The sequence below is a fragment of the Dama dama genome, chromosome 12, assembly GCF_033118175.1.
Source record: "Dama dama isolate Ldn47 chromosome 12, ASM3311817v1, whole genome shotgun sequence".
Lineage (NCBI taxonomy): Eukaryota > Metazoa > Chordata > Mammalia > Artiodactyla > Cervidae > Dama > Dama dama.
Window position 1 is genome coordinate 50,655,205 of NC_083692.1, and position 15,980 is coordinate 50,671,184.

The 15,980-nt window shown below is 35.7% G+C and overlaps 1 protein-coding gene across 1 annotated transcript in view; it reads right to left on the bottom strand.

Annotated features, from left to right (window-relative positions):
- ADAM10 (ADAM metallopeptidase domain 10) overlaps positions 1-15,980 on the bottom strand; it is a 136,850-nt gene that overhangs the window by 17,274 nt on the left and 103,596 nt on the right. The window contains exons 9-11 of the mRNA XM_061157255.1: positions 13,053-13,216; positions 9,345-9,528; positions 1,950-2,100 (exon numbers count right to left, since the gene is read on the bottom strand). Of these exons, the coding sequence (XP_061013238.1) occupies positions 1,950-2,100; positions 9,345-9,528; positions 13,053-13,216 (499 nt within the window). The remainder of the gene's footprint in view (positions 1-1,949; positions 2,101-9,344; positions 9,529-13,052; positions 13,217-15,980) is intronic.

Consider the following 15,980-nt stretch of genomic DNA (forward strand, 5'->3'; position numbering starts at 1 on the left):
TAAATATTATCTTTTAAATGTTAAGTATGTTACTGTTATAGAACTCTCATTGGAACAAGAGGTTACTAAATTTTAACATTCTAATAATTACAGAAAAATGATGAGGAATCTTTATAATGAAGGCATACTATATTCAGCATTCTTATTCTATTTGCCTTTAATAAAAGGTTACAATGGAAAATGGGTTAAATACTAGGCAAGTTATCAGTTTTTCATAGATACATCACACATTAGTCAATTTATCATTTTTTCTCACATTTACACATTAAAATCAAATTAGGATACACAGAACATACATTTTAAAAGTACTGCACAAACTACATTCTATTGCTTGTATTTATCACTACCAGAATCATTTGAGAAGTGAAATAAATTGTATGACACTAAGTTACAAGAATGTGTGGAATCCATATTCCCTAAATATTTAAAGCTAAAATTCTAAAAATACTGATGAAAGTCACATTTTTAATGTTATGAACTAAATAATATGTATTTTACTGAGCTGCTTATTTAACTTATATGTAGAGTACATCATGAGAAATGCTGGGCTGGAGGAAGCACAAGCTGGAATCAAGATTTCTGGGAGAAATATCAATAACCTCAGATATGCAGATGACACCACCCTTATGGCAGAAAGTGAAGAAGAACTAAAGAGCCTCTTGATGAAAGTGAAAGAGGAGAGGGGAGAAGTTGGCTTAAAGCTCAACGTTCAGAAAACTAAGATCATGGCATCCGGTCCCATCACTTCATGGCAAATGAAGTGGGGAAACAGTGGCTGACTTTATTTTTGGGGGATCCAAAAATCACTGCAGATGGTGACTGCAGCCATGTAATTAAAAGACGCTTAATCCTCAGAAGGAAAGTTATGACCAACCTAGACACCGTATTAAAAAGCAGAGACATTACTTTGTCAACAAAGGTCCGTCTAGTCAAGGCTACGGTTTTTCCAGTGATCATGTATGGATGTGATGTGAGAGTTGGACTATAAAAAAAGCTGAGTGCCGAAGAATTGATGCTTTTGAACTGAGGTGTTGGAGAAGACTCTTGAGAGTCCCTTGGACTGCAAGGAGATCCAACCAGTCCCTCCTAAAGAAGATCAGTCCTGGGTTTTCACTGGAAGGAAATGAAACATAATTCAACTGATGTTGAAGTTGAAACTCCAGTACTTTGGCCACTTGATGCAAAGAGCTGACTCATCTGAAAAGACCCTGGTGCTGGGAAAGATTGACGGCAGGAAGAGAAGGGGACGACAGAGGATGAGATCGCTGGATGGCATCACCGACTCAATGGACGTGGGTTTGGGTGGACTCTGGGAGTTGGTAATGGACAGGGAGGCCTGGCGTGCTGCAGTTCATGGGGTTGCAAAGAGTCGGACACGATTGAGCGACTGAACTGAACTGAGCATCCTTTGCATGTCTTTAACACCCACCACACAAATTATAAGTAGCTCAATCTGCCAGCAAAGGTGCACTAAATAATCCTATTCCAGAAAAATAAAACAAATAACAAAAGTTCCAAAACCACATACATCTCTTAATCGAGTTTCTTCTTTTTTAATCTGGTTTTAAATATGACATAACTACCTTCAGGCCTCCCTGGTAGCTCAGCTAGTAAAAAATCAGCCTGCAATGTAGGCAACCCCATTTCAATTCCTGGGTCAGGAAGATTCCCTGGGGAAGGGATAGGCTATCCACTCCAGTATTCTTGGGTTTCCCTGGTGGCTCAGCTGAAGAAGAATCCGCCTGCAATTTGGGAGACCTGGGTTCAATCCCTGGGTTGGGAAGATCCACTGGAGAAGGGGAACAGGTACCCACTCCAGTATTCTAGCCTGGAGAATGGACTGTATAGTCCATGGGGTCGCAAAGAGTCAGACATGGCTGAGCAACTTTCACGAACTACATTCAAGTGACTTCATAGGTACATTAGCATTACTGGAATTAACAAGGTACCTGCACTGCTTTCCAGGTTTCAGCTTGCATTTTTTCCCCTCCGGCTGATTTGCATCGTAGCAGCACTCGTCTTTACACTGGTCACTATAACCACAATCACATTCTTCACCTTGTTCTACCATTCCGTTTCCACAAATAGGTTGGCCAGATTCTGGAGAAAATGAATAAGACAAAGTAAGCACTGTAAGCAACACTTATTTTATTTCAAATTCACAAACTCTGTAAAGCCTCATTTAAAAAAGGAGAAAGGAAAACATTGAAGACTAAGAAAAGTAGAACAAACTAAGAATCCGGAAATGAGGAGATCTAATTATAACAGCAGCTCAGTCACTGACTAGCAGTGTGGCCTTAAGCGAGTCACTTCCCATTCGGGGCCTGTTTCTCAACCTGTGCAGTGAGGGAATCTGACCTGAGGCTCCCTTCTGACGTCCCTTCCAGAAGTGACAGGACTCTATTTAGGCCTGCCACGCTGAGCTTTATTGAACAATGACTGTACTGTTTATAGTACATGACTGCAGAGTAAGTCAGTGCTTCACCAACCAGAAAAAAATCAAACCTTTTATGTTAGAAAATTCCAAACATACAGAGAAGCAGTAAAAAAGTAAGTACAATGAACTCCTATGAACCAATCACTTAGCTTTAACAACTATCAATGATACGCTGTAAACAACTCCATCTAACCTATTCATCTGCTCTTACAAATTCATCTACCAAGATGAATCTAACAGATAAAGAGTTTTTTTCTTTTTTAAATCTAACCATAATCACTTCTCAAAACAACAGTATGCTTAATAGCATCTAACAGCCAATCTATGTTCAATTTGTTTCAGCTACCTCTTTACATCAGTTTATGTGAACCAAGTTTCACACACGCTTTCCCCAACCCCTCTCCCCTTAGTTGCTTTTTATGCATCTTAAGTTCTTTTAATAGATAACAGATTCCCTCCTCTCTTTTGTTTTTACACTATTAGTTGTTAAAGAAATTGGGTCATTTGTGTCCTATGGAATTTCCCGCATTCTATTTGGCTGACTGTATCCTAGTCAACCAGTAGTTTTTTTTAATGTACATTAGTTTTGATCGTCAGCTAGACCAAACTCCTTAAGGAAAGAACCATGGATTATTTATATCTTTTGTATTTCCACAGAGTCTAACATTAGTGGGTCAAACCTTGGTTCATTAAGGTTAGACTGTCTGGTCTAAGCATAGTGAGGAATTTCAGAAAGACTTTCAGGCTCTTTTTCTAAAGTTCTTTGATTTTGTTAGTGAAGTTTAAAATTGGAACAAGAATGCTACTCTTAATAAGAACATAAAAATAACAGAACTTCAACATCTGCAGAGAAATGAAAAGAATCAAATCTCTTCATTTTAGAGAAAAGAAAACTAACGTTTAGAGGGTTTGGGACTTGCTGGAAACCACAGGCCCCAGTCTGGGCAAAACACAGGACTAAAGCAAGGTGTCCTAGATCTAAAGTCTGTGCTCTTTCTGCTACACCAAATCAGCGTGGGAAACAGCTGTAGCACAGACTTCAAACCGAAAGCTGAGTAGGTGGAAGGGAACATACCCCAAGCACAGGAACCCAAAACAAGGTACATCTGAATCAAAAATACTCTATACAGAGACCTTAGCTTTATATTCAGAAATTTCATGCTTACACTTGGCCACATCAAACATTAAAGGAAATTTTAGGGCTAACTGAAGCTCCATCCCTCTCTCTATATTTTCCTGGCCACGTGGGGATCTTACCTCCCCAACCAGGGACCAAACCTGGGCCACAGAAGTGAAAGTACTGAGTCTTAACCATTGGACAGCCAGGTAATTCCTCCTTTCCTTCACTTTATACCATCTCGTTTGTTCTCTAAAGCTAGAAGCATGTACATACACATATATACTAAGTAAATAATAATGATTTTTCTAAAGTTTAGCAATAATCATCTTACAATTCATGTGACATGTAATTTAGGAGAAAAGGAAAAATTGAAAAAGTCAGAAAACCACACATGCAATATTCATTACACATTAGTTTGTGTCTCATACAGAAATAATACTTCAAATCAGCTATTTGCTAATGGCTTAAGTACAGGGGAAAAGATGTTGCTTAAAATGCAAAAATTGTAAGAGCTACATATTTCATTGTAATTTAAGAAGCAATATGCTCATTTTTTTCTATCTTATGGTAAACATTTTTTATTTATTTAGGTATTTTTTTAAATGAAGTAGTTATTTTACAATATTGTGTTAGTTTCAAGTGTACAACAAAATGATTCAGTTATACATATAGGTGTAAAAGTGACAAGTGTTAGTTGCTCAGTCATGCTGGACTCTTTGTAACCCCGTGGACTGCAGTCTGCCAGGCTCCTCTGTCCATGGAATTCTCCAGGCAAGAATACTGGAGTCTCCTGCACTGCAGGCAGATTTTTTACCGAGTCACCAGGGAAGGTCGTGTGTATATTTATTTATTTTTCCAGAATTCTTTCCATTACATGTTATTACAAGATATTAAGTAGTTTCCTGTGCTATACAGTAGATCCTTGTTGTTTACTTATTTTATATATAGTACACACATATGTTAATCTCAAGCCTCTAATTTGTCTCTCCCCCTCACCCCTTGTCCTGACTATCCCTTTTGGTAACTATAAGTTTGTTTTCTATGTCTGTAAGTCTATTTCAACCTTATAAATAAGTTCATTTGTATTCTTTTTTTAGATTCCACATATAAGTAATATCATATGATACTGGTCTTTCTCTGACATTTGTCCATACTAGGAAGGTACAGTAATCAAAATAGTAGGGTGCTGGCACAAAAACAGACATACAGATCAATGGAAGAGTATAGAAAGCCCAAAAATAAACCTATGCACTTATGGTCAATTAATCTATGACAAAGGAGGCAAGAATGAAAAAAAAAGGAGGCAAGAATATACAATGGAGAAAAGATGGTCTCTTCAATAAGTGGTGCTGGGAAAACTGGACATCTACATGTAAAAGAAAGAAATCAGAATAGTCTCTAACATATACAAAAATAAAATGGATTAAAGATCTAAATATAAGACCAGATACTATAAAACTCCTAAAGGAAAACATTGGCAGAACACTCTTTGACATAAATTGCAGCAGCATTTTTCTTTGGATCCATCTCCTGGAGCAATGGAAATAAAAACAAAAACAAACAAATGGACCTAATTAAACTTAAAAATCTTTTGCATAGTAAAGGGAGCCATAAACAAAATGAAAAGACAACCTGCAGACTGGGAGAAAATATGTGCAAATGATGATATCAACAAGGGTTTAATTTCTAAAATATACAAACAGGTCATGCAGCTCAATATCAAACAACCAACCAACCAAATCAAAAACTAAGCAGAAGACCTAAATAGATATTTCTCCAGCAAAGACATATGGATGGCCAACAGGTACATGAAACGATGCTCGATACTGCTAATTATTGGGCTTCCTAGGTGGCTCAGTGGATAAAGAATCCATCTTCAATTCAGGAAATGCAGGAGACTTGTGTTCAATCCCTGAGTGGGGAAGATTCCCTGGAGGAAGCATGGCAACCCACTCCAGTATTCTTGCCTAGAGAATCCCATGGGCAGAGAAGCCTGGTGGGCTACATTTCTTAAGGTCACAAAGAGTCGGACATGACTAAAGCAACTGAGCATGCGCACACATTGTTAATTATTAGAGAAATGCAAATCAAAACTACGAGGTATCACCTCACACCAGTCAGAATAGTTATTATTTAAAAGTCTACAAATAATAAATGCTGGAGAATAGGTGGCGAAAAAAGAAACTTCCTACACTGTTGATGGGAATGTAAACTGGTGTAGCCACTCTGGAGAATAGTATGTAGTTTCCTTAAAAAACTAAAACCACATAATCTTGCAATCCCACTGCTGGACATTTATCTGGAGAAAACTCTCATTTGAAAAAATACATGCACCCCAATGTCCAAAGAAGCACTATTTACAACAGCCAAGACATATGTTCATGAATAGATGAATGGATAAAGATGTGGTGTACACACACACACACACACAGACACAGGAATATTACTCAGACATAAAAAGAATGAATAATGCCATTTGCAGCAACATGGATATACCTAGAGATCATCATATTAAGTGAAGCCAGACAGAGAAAGGTAAATATGTTCATAATTTTTAAAGTCATTTTCAATCAGAAAGCTTATTGTAAAACTCTAGTTTACAAATGAAGAATCTATATGTCACTTCTATCACTGAGAATAATAACAAAAATGATAATATCAATGTAATTTTAATTTGCCCTTTCAAAAGAAAATGAAGGCTTTATAAGAAAAAGTCAATCAATAAAAGTAAAAATTGACTTTGAATCTTCTTAAAATTTAAGTTTTGCTCTGGAAAAGACTGTGAAGAGGATGAAAAGACAAGCTACAGAAAGGAAGAAAATACATGCAGACCAATATGTGATAAGTGACTAGCAGCTGAACTACATAAAGAACCATCAAAACTCAACAGAAAAAAAAAAAACCTCAGTGGCCAAGAAACATGGACATTTCACCAAAGAAGATATACAGATGGCAAAAAACCACATGATATTCAATGTCATTAGTCATCATAAAAATACAAAGTAAAGCCACAATGAATTAACATTATACATATACCACAGTGGATAAAATAAAAAATACCAAAAGCTGACAAGCATAGAGAGAAATTAGACGACTCATACACTGCTGGTGGGAATGTAAAATAGCACAGCCTTCTGGAGAACAGTTTGGCAGTTTCTGCCAAAACATAAAAACATAAATAAAAACAAACAACTGCTATACTGACCTATCAGTTCGATTTGGAAGCATCTGAAACCTATATTCATATGAAAAGCCTAAACTGTTTATAGCTGCTTTATTCATAACAGCCCAAAACTGAAGTTAACCCAAATATTCTTTAACAGAAAAATGGCTGAATGAACTGAGGTACACACATACTACCTGCAATAAAAAGGAACAAACTAATGACACAGGTAAAAATTTTGATTAATTTCCAAGCAATGATATCAAGTGAAAAATCCCCAAAAGTTACATATTGTATGGTTCCATTTATAGAACATTTTTGAAGTGACAAAATTTTAGAAATGGAGAATGATTTAGTGGGGCAGGTGAGAGGCAAGAAGGAGGAGGTTGCTTTTTAAGGTTATAAAACAGTGGTAATGGAATTGTTCTTTTTTTTTTTCAGGCCACACCATGTGGCATATGGGATCCTAACTCCCCGATGAGGGATCAAACCCATGCCCCCTGCATTAGGAGCATGTGGTCCCAAGCACTAGACAGCCAAAGTGAAAGTGTTAGTCACTCAGTCATGTCTGATTCTTCGTGACCCCACGGACCGTAGCCCACCAGGGTCCTCTGAACATGGAATTCTCCAAGCGAGAATACTGGGGTGGGTAGCCATTCCCTTCTCCAGGGGATCTTCCTCTCCCAGGGATTGAACCCAGGCCCCCTACACTGCAGGCAGATTCTTTACTGTCTGGGCCACCAGGGAAGTCCCAATGGAACTGTTCTTAATCATGGCTATGGTGACAGACACATAAACCTACAATGGTAAAACTGTATAGAACTACACACACACAGAGATGAAAATATGAAAAACTGGGGAAATCCAAATAAGATCTGTGGACTGTTAATCAATGTCAACATCCTTATTGTATGTAACACTGTACTACACAGTTTTGCAAGATGTTACCATTGAGGGAAACTGAGTGAAGGAATATGGAATCTCCATTATTTCTTAAACTGCATGGGAATCTAAATTATCTCGATATAAATTTCAATTAAAAACAAAAGGACATAGTGTTACAACAATTTTATGTCAAAACAAAAAAATGCAGCTAAAAAACCCAAAAAGCCGTGCTTATCTGGAAAACGTCTTCAGTTCTTTCCCCTTGGTGCCGTATCTGAGACTGCTGTTTATGTGCAATGTGAGCAGGCCTCAGTGTTTACCCTCAAGTAACTTAAAATCTTATGAAATGGGAGAAGGATCCCCAAAAATGTAATATAAGGAGGGGTATTTAGAACATATTAAATGCCCCAAGAGAGGCAAGACAGATCAGTGGATAGACAAAATGTAGTATATCCCTTAAACCGAGTATTATTCTGCCATAAAAAAGAATGGCATTGTGATACATGGCTATAGCTTGTGTGAATCTTGGAAATACTATGCTAAGTGAAATAAATCAGATAAAAAAGCATAATCCCACTAATATGAGGTTCCTAGAATAGGCAAAGGCACAGAGACACAAAATAGAATAGAGGTTACTAGAAACTGGGGAGAGAGAGAAATAGGAGTTAATTGCTTAACGGTTACAGAATTTCTATCTGGGGTGATTTTTTTAAAAGTTTGAAAATGGAAAAGCGGTGATGGTTGTACAACACGGTAAATGTACTTAATGCCACCGAATGGTACACTTAAAACTAGTTTAAATATAAACTCTGTTATATATATTTTACCACAATAAGAAAAAAATTCACAGCAACTTTATTCATAATAGCCCAAACCTGAAAAGCCCAGGTGTTCATTCAACAGGAGAGAGGATAAGTAAACTGTGATAAATTCATATAATGTACTTCTACCTAGCTCCCCCCCCCCAAAAAAGGTACAAAACACTAATAATGAACTTCAAAATAGTATGATGAGTGAAAGCAGCCTTCCACAAAAGAATGCCAACTGTATGATTCCACTTATATGAAAACAAGCCAAAATTTATCTATGGAGAAATAAATCCATTTATTATGAAACGGGTGCCGAGACTGATGGGGAAAGGAAATGAGAGAATGTTCTTGGGTGACAGAAATGTTGTACATCTTGCCAGGTGCTTAGGTTACACAGGGAGATGCATTTGTCAAAGCTCATCAAAGGGTAGAGTTGATTTGTGTATTTCACTTATGTAAAAAATATAGGCTAAAGGGCTTAGAGTGAAGTATCCTGATATCCCAAATCCATTTTAAATTACAGTAACAATAAAACATGGATTGAGAGATGAATAGATTGATACATATGTGATAAGTGTTAGCTGTTCGGTTGTGTCCAACTCTGCGATCTCATGGACTATAGGCTGCCTGCCTCCTCCTCTGAACATGGAATTCTCCAGGCAAGAATACTGGAGTGGGTAGCCATTGCCTTTACTAGGGGATCTTCCCAACCTAGGGATCAAACCTGGTCTCCTGCATTGCAGACAGATTCTTTACCATCTGAGCCACCAGGGAAGCCCCCTATGTGATACAGCAAATGTATTAAAGTGCTAACAACTGTAAAATATAAAGGTGGTAATAGTGGATACACAGGTGTTTGCTATTTAATTCTTTCCAGTTTTCTGAATGTTTGAAAATATTCATATTAAAATGCTGGGAAAATATACATACCAACAAAACAGTTGTTTCTCTTCTTCTCAAGAACTTGACTTATATTTCTAATACTACAGAGTGAGAATTTATTGTTGTTAAGTTTGTCCCCAGATGTTGCTCTTGCATACATGATGTAATTGCCATTTTCTTTTTGTCCTAAATTCTTAGATTCTCCTGGAGTGCACTCTGTTCCAGAATCATGCTGTCAAAAAGAATATAAAGTTACATAAACAGGAAGTAAAATAGGGTTTTCAGGTCATCTGATTAGATGTAATTTTCTCATCAGAAGAACAATGGAAGCTTGAGGACTCTCCTTTAGACTAGACCTTACCGTTATTTTAGCCTCTGAAAAGGAAAGATAATTTGCTCTTTCAGGGGCCACTGTTTCATAAAGAAGAAAAAAATCAGTGAAGGTCTAATTGCAATGGATATCTTTTTTTTTTTTAATTCACATCAATCTTTGACACATTCTGCAATTATTTCTTTTAGTTCGGTTCCCAAAGGTAGAGTTACTGCATTAAAAGGTCAAACACTTTAAAGATTTTGAAACATACTGCCAAACTGCCTGACAAAAGGGCCATATTAACTTATATTATATAGCAACATGGATCAAGATTTCAACAGGCAGAGATGGGAAGGAATTGGCTTCTTGGCAGAAGTACACTTTTTTAAATGACTTAATTTGACAGGGAAGAGGAAATAACACAGGAAACATACTTAGCCCCAAATTATGGAAAACCCTATAAATACCCTATAAATAAGTTAAGCCCCAAATTATGGAAAACCCTATAAATAAGTTAAGGAAACTGTATTAGCAATATCAACAGGTATTGGATGTAGGGTTATAAGCAGAAGTGACATGATCAGAATGACTAGAACTATACCTAGACAAGGGCTTCCCAGGTGGGCTAGTGGTAAAGAACCTGCGTGCCCAATGCAGGAGACATAAGAGACATGGGTTTGATCGCTGGGTTGGGAAGATCCCCTGGAGGAGGAAATGGCAACTCACTTCAGTATTCTTCCCTGGAAAATCCCATGGACAGAGAAGTCTGGTGGACTACAGTCCATAGGGTCGCAAAGAGTCAGACACAAGTGAAGTGACTTAGCACGCACATACCTAGACAAAGATTAATCTGCTGAGAGTAAATACATTAAGACTTTCATACTGGGAGAAGGGAACTCGCCTCTTGATTGCAAATTTCCAACAATGTTTATAAACTGGTTAACAACAGGTGTGCAATGAACATTTAGGATAGCTTCCCTGGTGGTTCAGATGGTAAAGAATCTGCCTGCAATGTGCAAGACCTGAGTTCAATCCCTGGATTGGGAAGATCTTCTAGAGAAGGCAACAGCTACCCACTACAGTATTCTGACCTGGAGAATTCCATGGACAAAGGAGCCTGGAGGGTTACAGTCCATGGGGTCACAAAGAGACAGGACTAAGTGAATTTCACATAAATAAATATACACAATACAGTGAACCACTCAGACAGAAAGTAACATTGATATAGTACAGATATATGACAGAAGACATAAAGACAGATTTTAGACAAAAATGTCAAAGAAGACAGGCTCAGGAGTTCATGGTCTGGCTGATCTCAATATTAAATTACTGAAAACAAATTTACTAAGCACCTGCTATCTACAGTATAGTATCATGTGTACTCTATGTATAGTATCATGAACAATATACACAAAGGAATGAGGTGTATTTGAGCATGACAGAATCATTAGAAGTAGTCTGGTATGACAGGAAAAGATAACAAGGTAAGCAAAAAAATGTGAACCAATTTATACATTCAACAATAAGTAATATTACATTAATGTATTAAAAAAAAAACACTTTTCTGGCAACCAGTTAGAAGACAAATTAGATGGGAAGTGCAAAGAGAAGACAGTAGATATCCCACTCAAGGTGTGATCCACAGATCAGCAGCAGCAGCATCACATGGGAGTCTTAGAAACAGACACTAAGGCCCCATCAAAGGCCCACTAAAATGGAATCTACACTGTAAGATCCTCAGTAATTTGTATGCACATTAAACTTTGAGAGGTTGAGAGGTCCTAGACTCATGAACTGAAGGGTAGTTGGAAGGATACTAAAATTCCCCTGGTAAGGGTTGGATGAAGTTGACTGGGAGAGTTGAGGACATTTAACTGACCTTGAAAATGCAAGTTAACCATGAACAAGAGTTCTTTGCTCATCTTTAAAATTTCAATTACTCTTTTTTAAGAACAGATCACCAAAGCAGCCAAGAGGTAGAGATATTAGACATATTTCAAAGACTTTATCCATCCATTCCTGATTGGAATTAGAAGAAGAAAGACTTGCAACTTAGTGAGAGGACACTTACATTTTATGAACTGTGGAAACATTAAGTAAGAGCTTGAGAATTTTAAGTTATTAGAATTCAATTTTTTTCCAAACTCAAAAATTCCCATTTTTACAACTGATAAAGTACAAATGAATTTATACAGTTTTCAAATGAAAATTTCCCAAACTTGTAATTTTAATAAGCCCCACCAAAATCACAAAGACAGAATACCTTTCAGTATTTTGTACTTCCATGTATATTAATCTTCGGTTCACTTAAAAATCAATACAATAGACTATATATTGAAAAAGTGAAAGTAAAAGTGTTAGTCTCTCAATCATGTCCGACTCTGTAGCCAGCCAGGCTCCTCTGCCCATGGAATTCTCCAAGTAAGAATACTGAAGTCGGTAGACATTCCCTTCACTGGAATCTTCCTGACACAGGTATCAAACCCAGGTCTCCAACACTGCAGGCAGATTCTTTACCATCTGAACCACAGGGAAGCCCCAGGGTATTAAATAACACCAAAGAATTATTCATTTTGTCAAGTATCATAACCATGTGGTGGTTATAGAAGAAAATGTCTCATTTTTTAAGAAATGCACACTGAAATATGGAAGGGTGAATGACTTTGTTTCTAACACCTCACAAAGAAAAGGAAATACAGAAAGATGTGGCAAAATCTTGATGATCGCTGAATTTGAATCAGAGGTCAGCAAACAGCAGCCCACAGCCTGTTTTCATATGACCTAAGTTAAGAATGGTTTTTCCATGTTTAAAAGATTGTAAAAAATAACAAAACAAAGAAAAATATGCAACAGAGACCAAACGCTGCCCCACAAACCTAGTTTATTAGTAGACCCTTTACAGAAAATGTTTGTTGACCTCTGTCCTGTAGGATGAACGTAAGATTGTGGTACTATCTTTCTCTACTTTTGCGCATGTTACCAAGTTTTAATACTGAAAGATTTTTAAATAACCTGCTAAGTAGAGAAAGACAAATCTAGTAAACCCCAATAATGCTTTAATAGAAACCAAGCAAAAAAAATGCAATTTGCTAACATTCAAACAATGAAAAAAGAACTTTAAACAATGAAAAGTGATTCTCACTCAATAAATATTTGAATGAGTCTTGTACCAGGCACTGTTCCAAGGTCAGGAGTGAATGAAAGAGACAAAATTCCTGCCTTCGTATAATTCTGGCACTGTTGTGCTTCTTTTCTTATTTTAATTACAAGCATTCGATCTTCCTCCTTTTCAGTACTATGGCCAAGTACATTACTGTGTTTTGACATATAAAAACTAAGCATTCATGTGGACTTGTTTTCACTGTAAACAGTATCAACAAAAATTACACAACATGAAAGACCAGCAACTTAAAAAAAGAAACTAATAATTAGGCAATACTTACTGGAGATCCGAAGTTATGTCCAACTTCATGAGCAAAGGTAATGTGAGAGACTTTGGGGGGTACATGAGACCCATAGTTCTGAACAGTAATAATTCCAGTGTTTAAAGACTTCTTCTTACCATCTGAATAGAGCTTACTTTTTTCACATATTCCTCCAGAGCTTCCTAATTCAAAACAAAAAATGGCTAAAATTAGCATCTTCACCCCCCAAATAATTCTCTAATAAATGCCATATTAACTTGAAACATTTTATATGTATTTTGAGTCCAAACTTGGTATATACATATATCAAGTTCTAAAAAGTTTCTTTGGTCAACGATTACAAAGTCATTTCAAATCAAAGTTTTTATGGCACAAATAAATTCTCAGGATTGAATACAAAGCCCTTATAAAATGTTCCTCTTCATAATCAAAATGTCTCCAAATTTTTACTCCTCTTAATTGAGCAAAACACATATTTAAGATTCTGTTAAATTTAAATATTTCAGCATTTACACTGGGTCAAAGCCTATACTTTTTCATTTTTCAAGAAGAAAACTTATATTTAAGTTAAATGAAAGCTGACAAAATATTCTCAAGGAGATGCTAAGGAAGTCACTTCTACAAATAATAATAGCGATGCACAGGAGTATGTGATTCATGTCCTAAAAGACAATGTACTATGTACTCTTTAAAAAGAAAAAAGTAGTAGAGGCTAGGGTGTGGAGGATATAGGCTGATAGAGGTACAAACTTCAAGTTGTAAGATGAGTAAAGTCTGAGGTTCTAATGTGTAACACATGATGACTATAGCTAAAAACATGGTATTATATAAATCAAATCTGCTAAGAGAACAGAAGTTAAACATTCTCACACACAAAAAGGAAAAATGTAAATATGTGGGGCGATGGATGTATTAAACTTGGTGGCGGGAATCATGCATTCACAATGCATACAAATATCAAATCACATTGTACACTTTAAATAGCTTACAATTTTATTTGTCAATTATATCTCAATAAAACTCAAAAAATGTCAAGTGGGTAAAAGAAAAAAGGAACGAAGGAGAGAAAGTGGGAAGGGAGAAAAAGCAAATGTGGTAACATGTTAACTGATTAATTTATCAGGAGTTCACTATACTACTCTTGCAACTTTTTGGCAAGTTTGAATATTTTTCCAAAATAGGTTCAAAAACCTCAATTATGATTTTCCAACATGACTTGAAGATATTTTCAAATTTCAGTCTTCATCTTTTACTTGTATGAAAAATATGAAATCATTTTGTATTTCATCTGTTCATTTACAGTTCCTAAACTTCAGAGCTTAATACCAATATAAAAGTGTTTTCACATATAAATGCAGTCAATTTTAGAAATTAAAAAAAAGAACATCAGCAAATTAGAAACTGGCCAATCCTTGCTTTTACGTACACTGCACTGAGACGATCACAGTATTTTAAATAACTACTAAAGACTTTCAGGGAAAATACTTTGGTTTACATTCACATTTTAAGAGATTATTTGCATTTTTTCATTAAAATACAATCAAATGGATTAGGATATTCTGATAAATGATCTAATTATTTCAAATTAACTTTCTACACACAAAGTTACAACCAAATTACATCTTTTAAAGTCTAACATTTATAATCTCTGATAAAGTATATAATAGGAAAGCAATTCAAAACAGATGTGCAAGACATACTATATTTAAAATGGATAACCAACAAGAAGCCTGAATGTGGCGGCCTGGATGGGAAGGGGCCTTGGGAGAGAATGGATACATGCACATGTACGGCTGAGTCCCTTCGCTGTCCACCTGAAACTATCACAACATTGTTAATCGGTTATACCTAGATACAAAATTAAAAGTTCAAAAAAAAAAAAAAAAGATATGCAAGAATGGCAAGAAACTACAACCGTTGCCTTGTTCCTTTTAATATTAGAAAGTACAGGAAAACATATAATAAATTTAATGACTATTATGATACAATTCAAGAAACTGAAATGATAATGTGCTTTCATAAAAAACTAAACTGAAAGACTAAGTCACATATGCAGATTTTAAAGGGCAAAAGATTGAGAACCTCTGTATTTAATATTTACTATGTTTTCTACACATAAAACTGAATAGAAAGATAACATCAAATGACTTACAAATATTTAACATATTCTGTTAATCTACTTTTACTTTTGGAGTCCGAAGGACTGTATCACTATTCTAGAAACTAGAAAAGATATAAATAAGCATTCTGTATGTAATAATTACAGTCTACATATTATAGTTTTAAATAAGTAGCAAATTAATATCCTGCCTTATTGAAGATGTGTCATACGCAAATTGGTCCAGTGCTGTACTGTCAGACTTGAATTAAGCATAGAAGACTCCACACTGCAAATCTTTATCAGTTAAAAAAAAAGTAAACAGCACATATTAAAAACTCCAATAATGTACTTCCTATATTTTTAAGGTCTATCTAATTTAAGGAAAGATAATGCATAAATTTGAGTGTAGTCTTCTGAAATACAGTCTTTTTAATTCATATCTAGTTTAATATACTTAACTGCTTTTGGTTTCAATAACTATTGCTTATCTGGAAAGTTTGCTCTTTTTACAGACTAACAGCATATGTTGGAATAATTCAGTTATACAGAAAGAAATACAATACTATGTCTAACTTTATTAGTTGTGATTTAACTTTTTAAATACTATAACAATTTTAGATATGCCAGAAACTGAATTAATGATGTTAGAAATACCTACAGCTAAGTCATAACTCAATTTCAGTAATTGCTTTACACTGTAAATTTAAAAGTTTACTACACAGTCATCACTGAAAAATACAAATTATGAATAACAATGATGAATGGATAACTCAAAGACCAACAAAGAAACAGAAACATTTTTCTATCTACAAGATAGTCTGAGGGCTAGTCACAGAATATCAGTC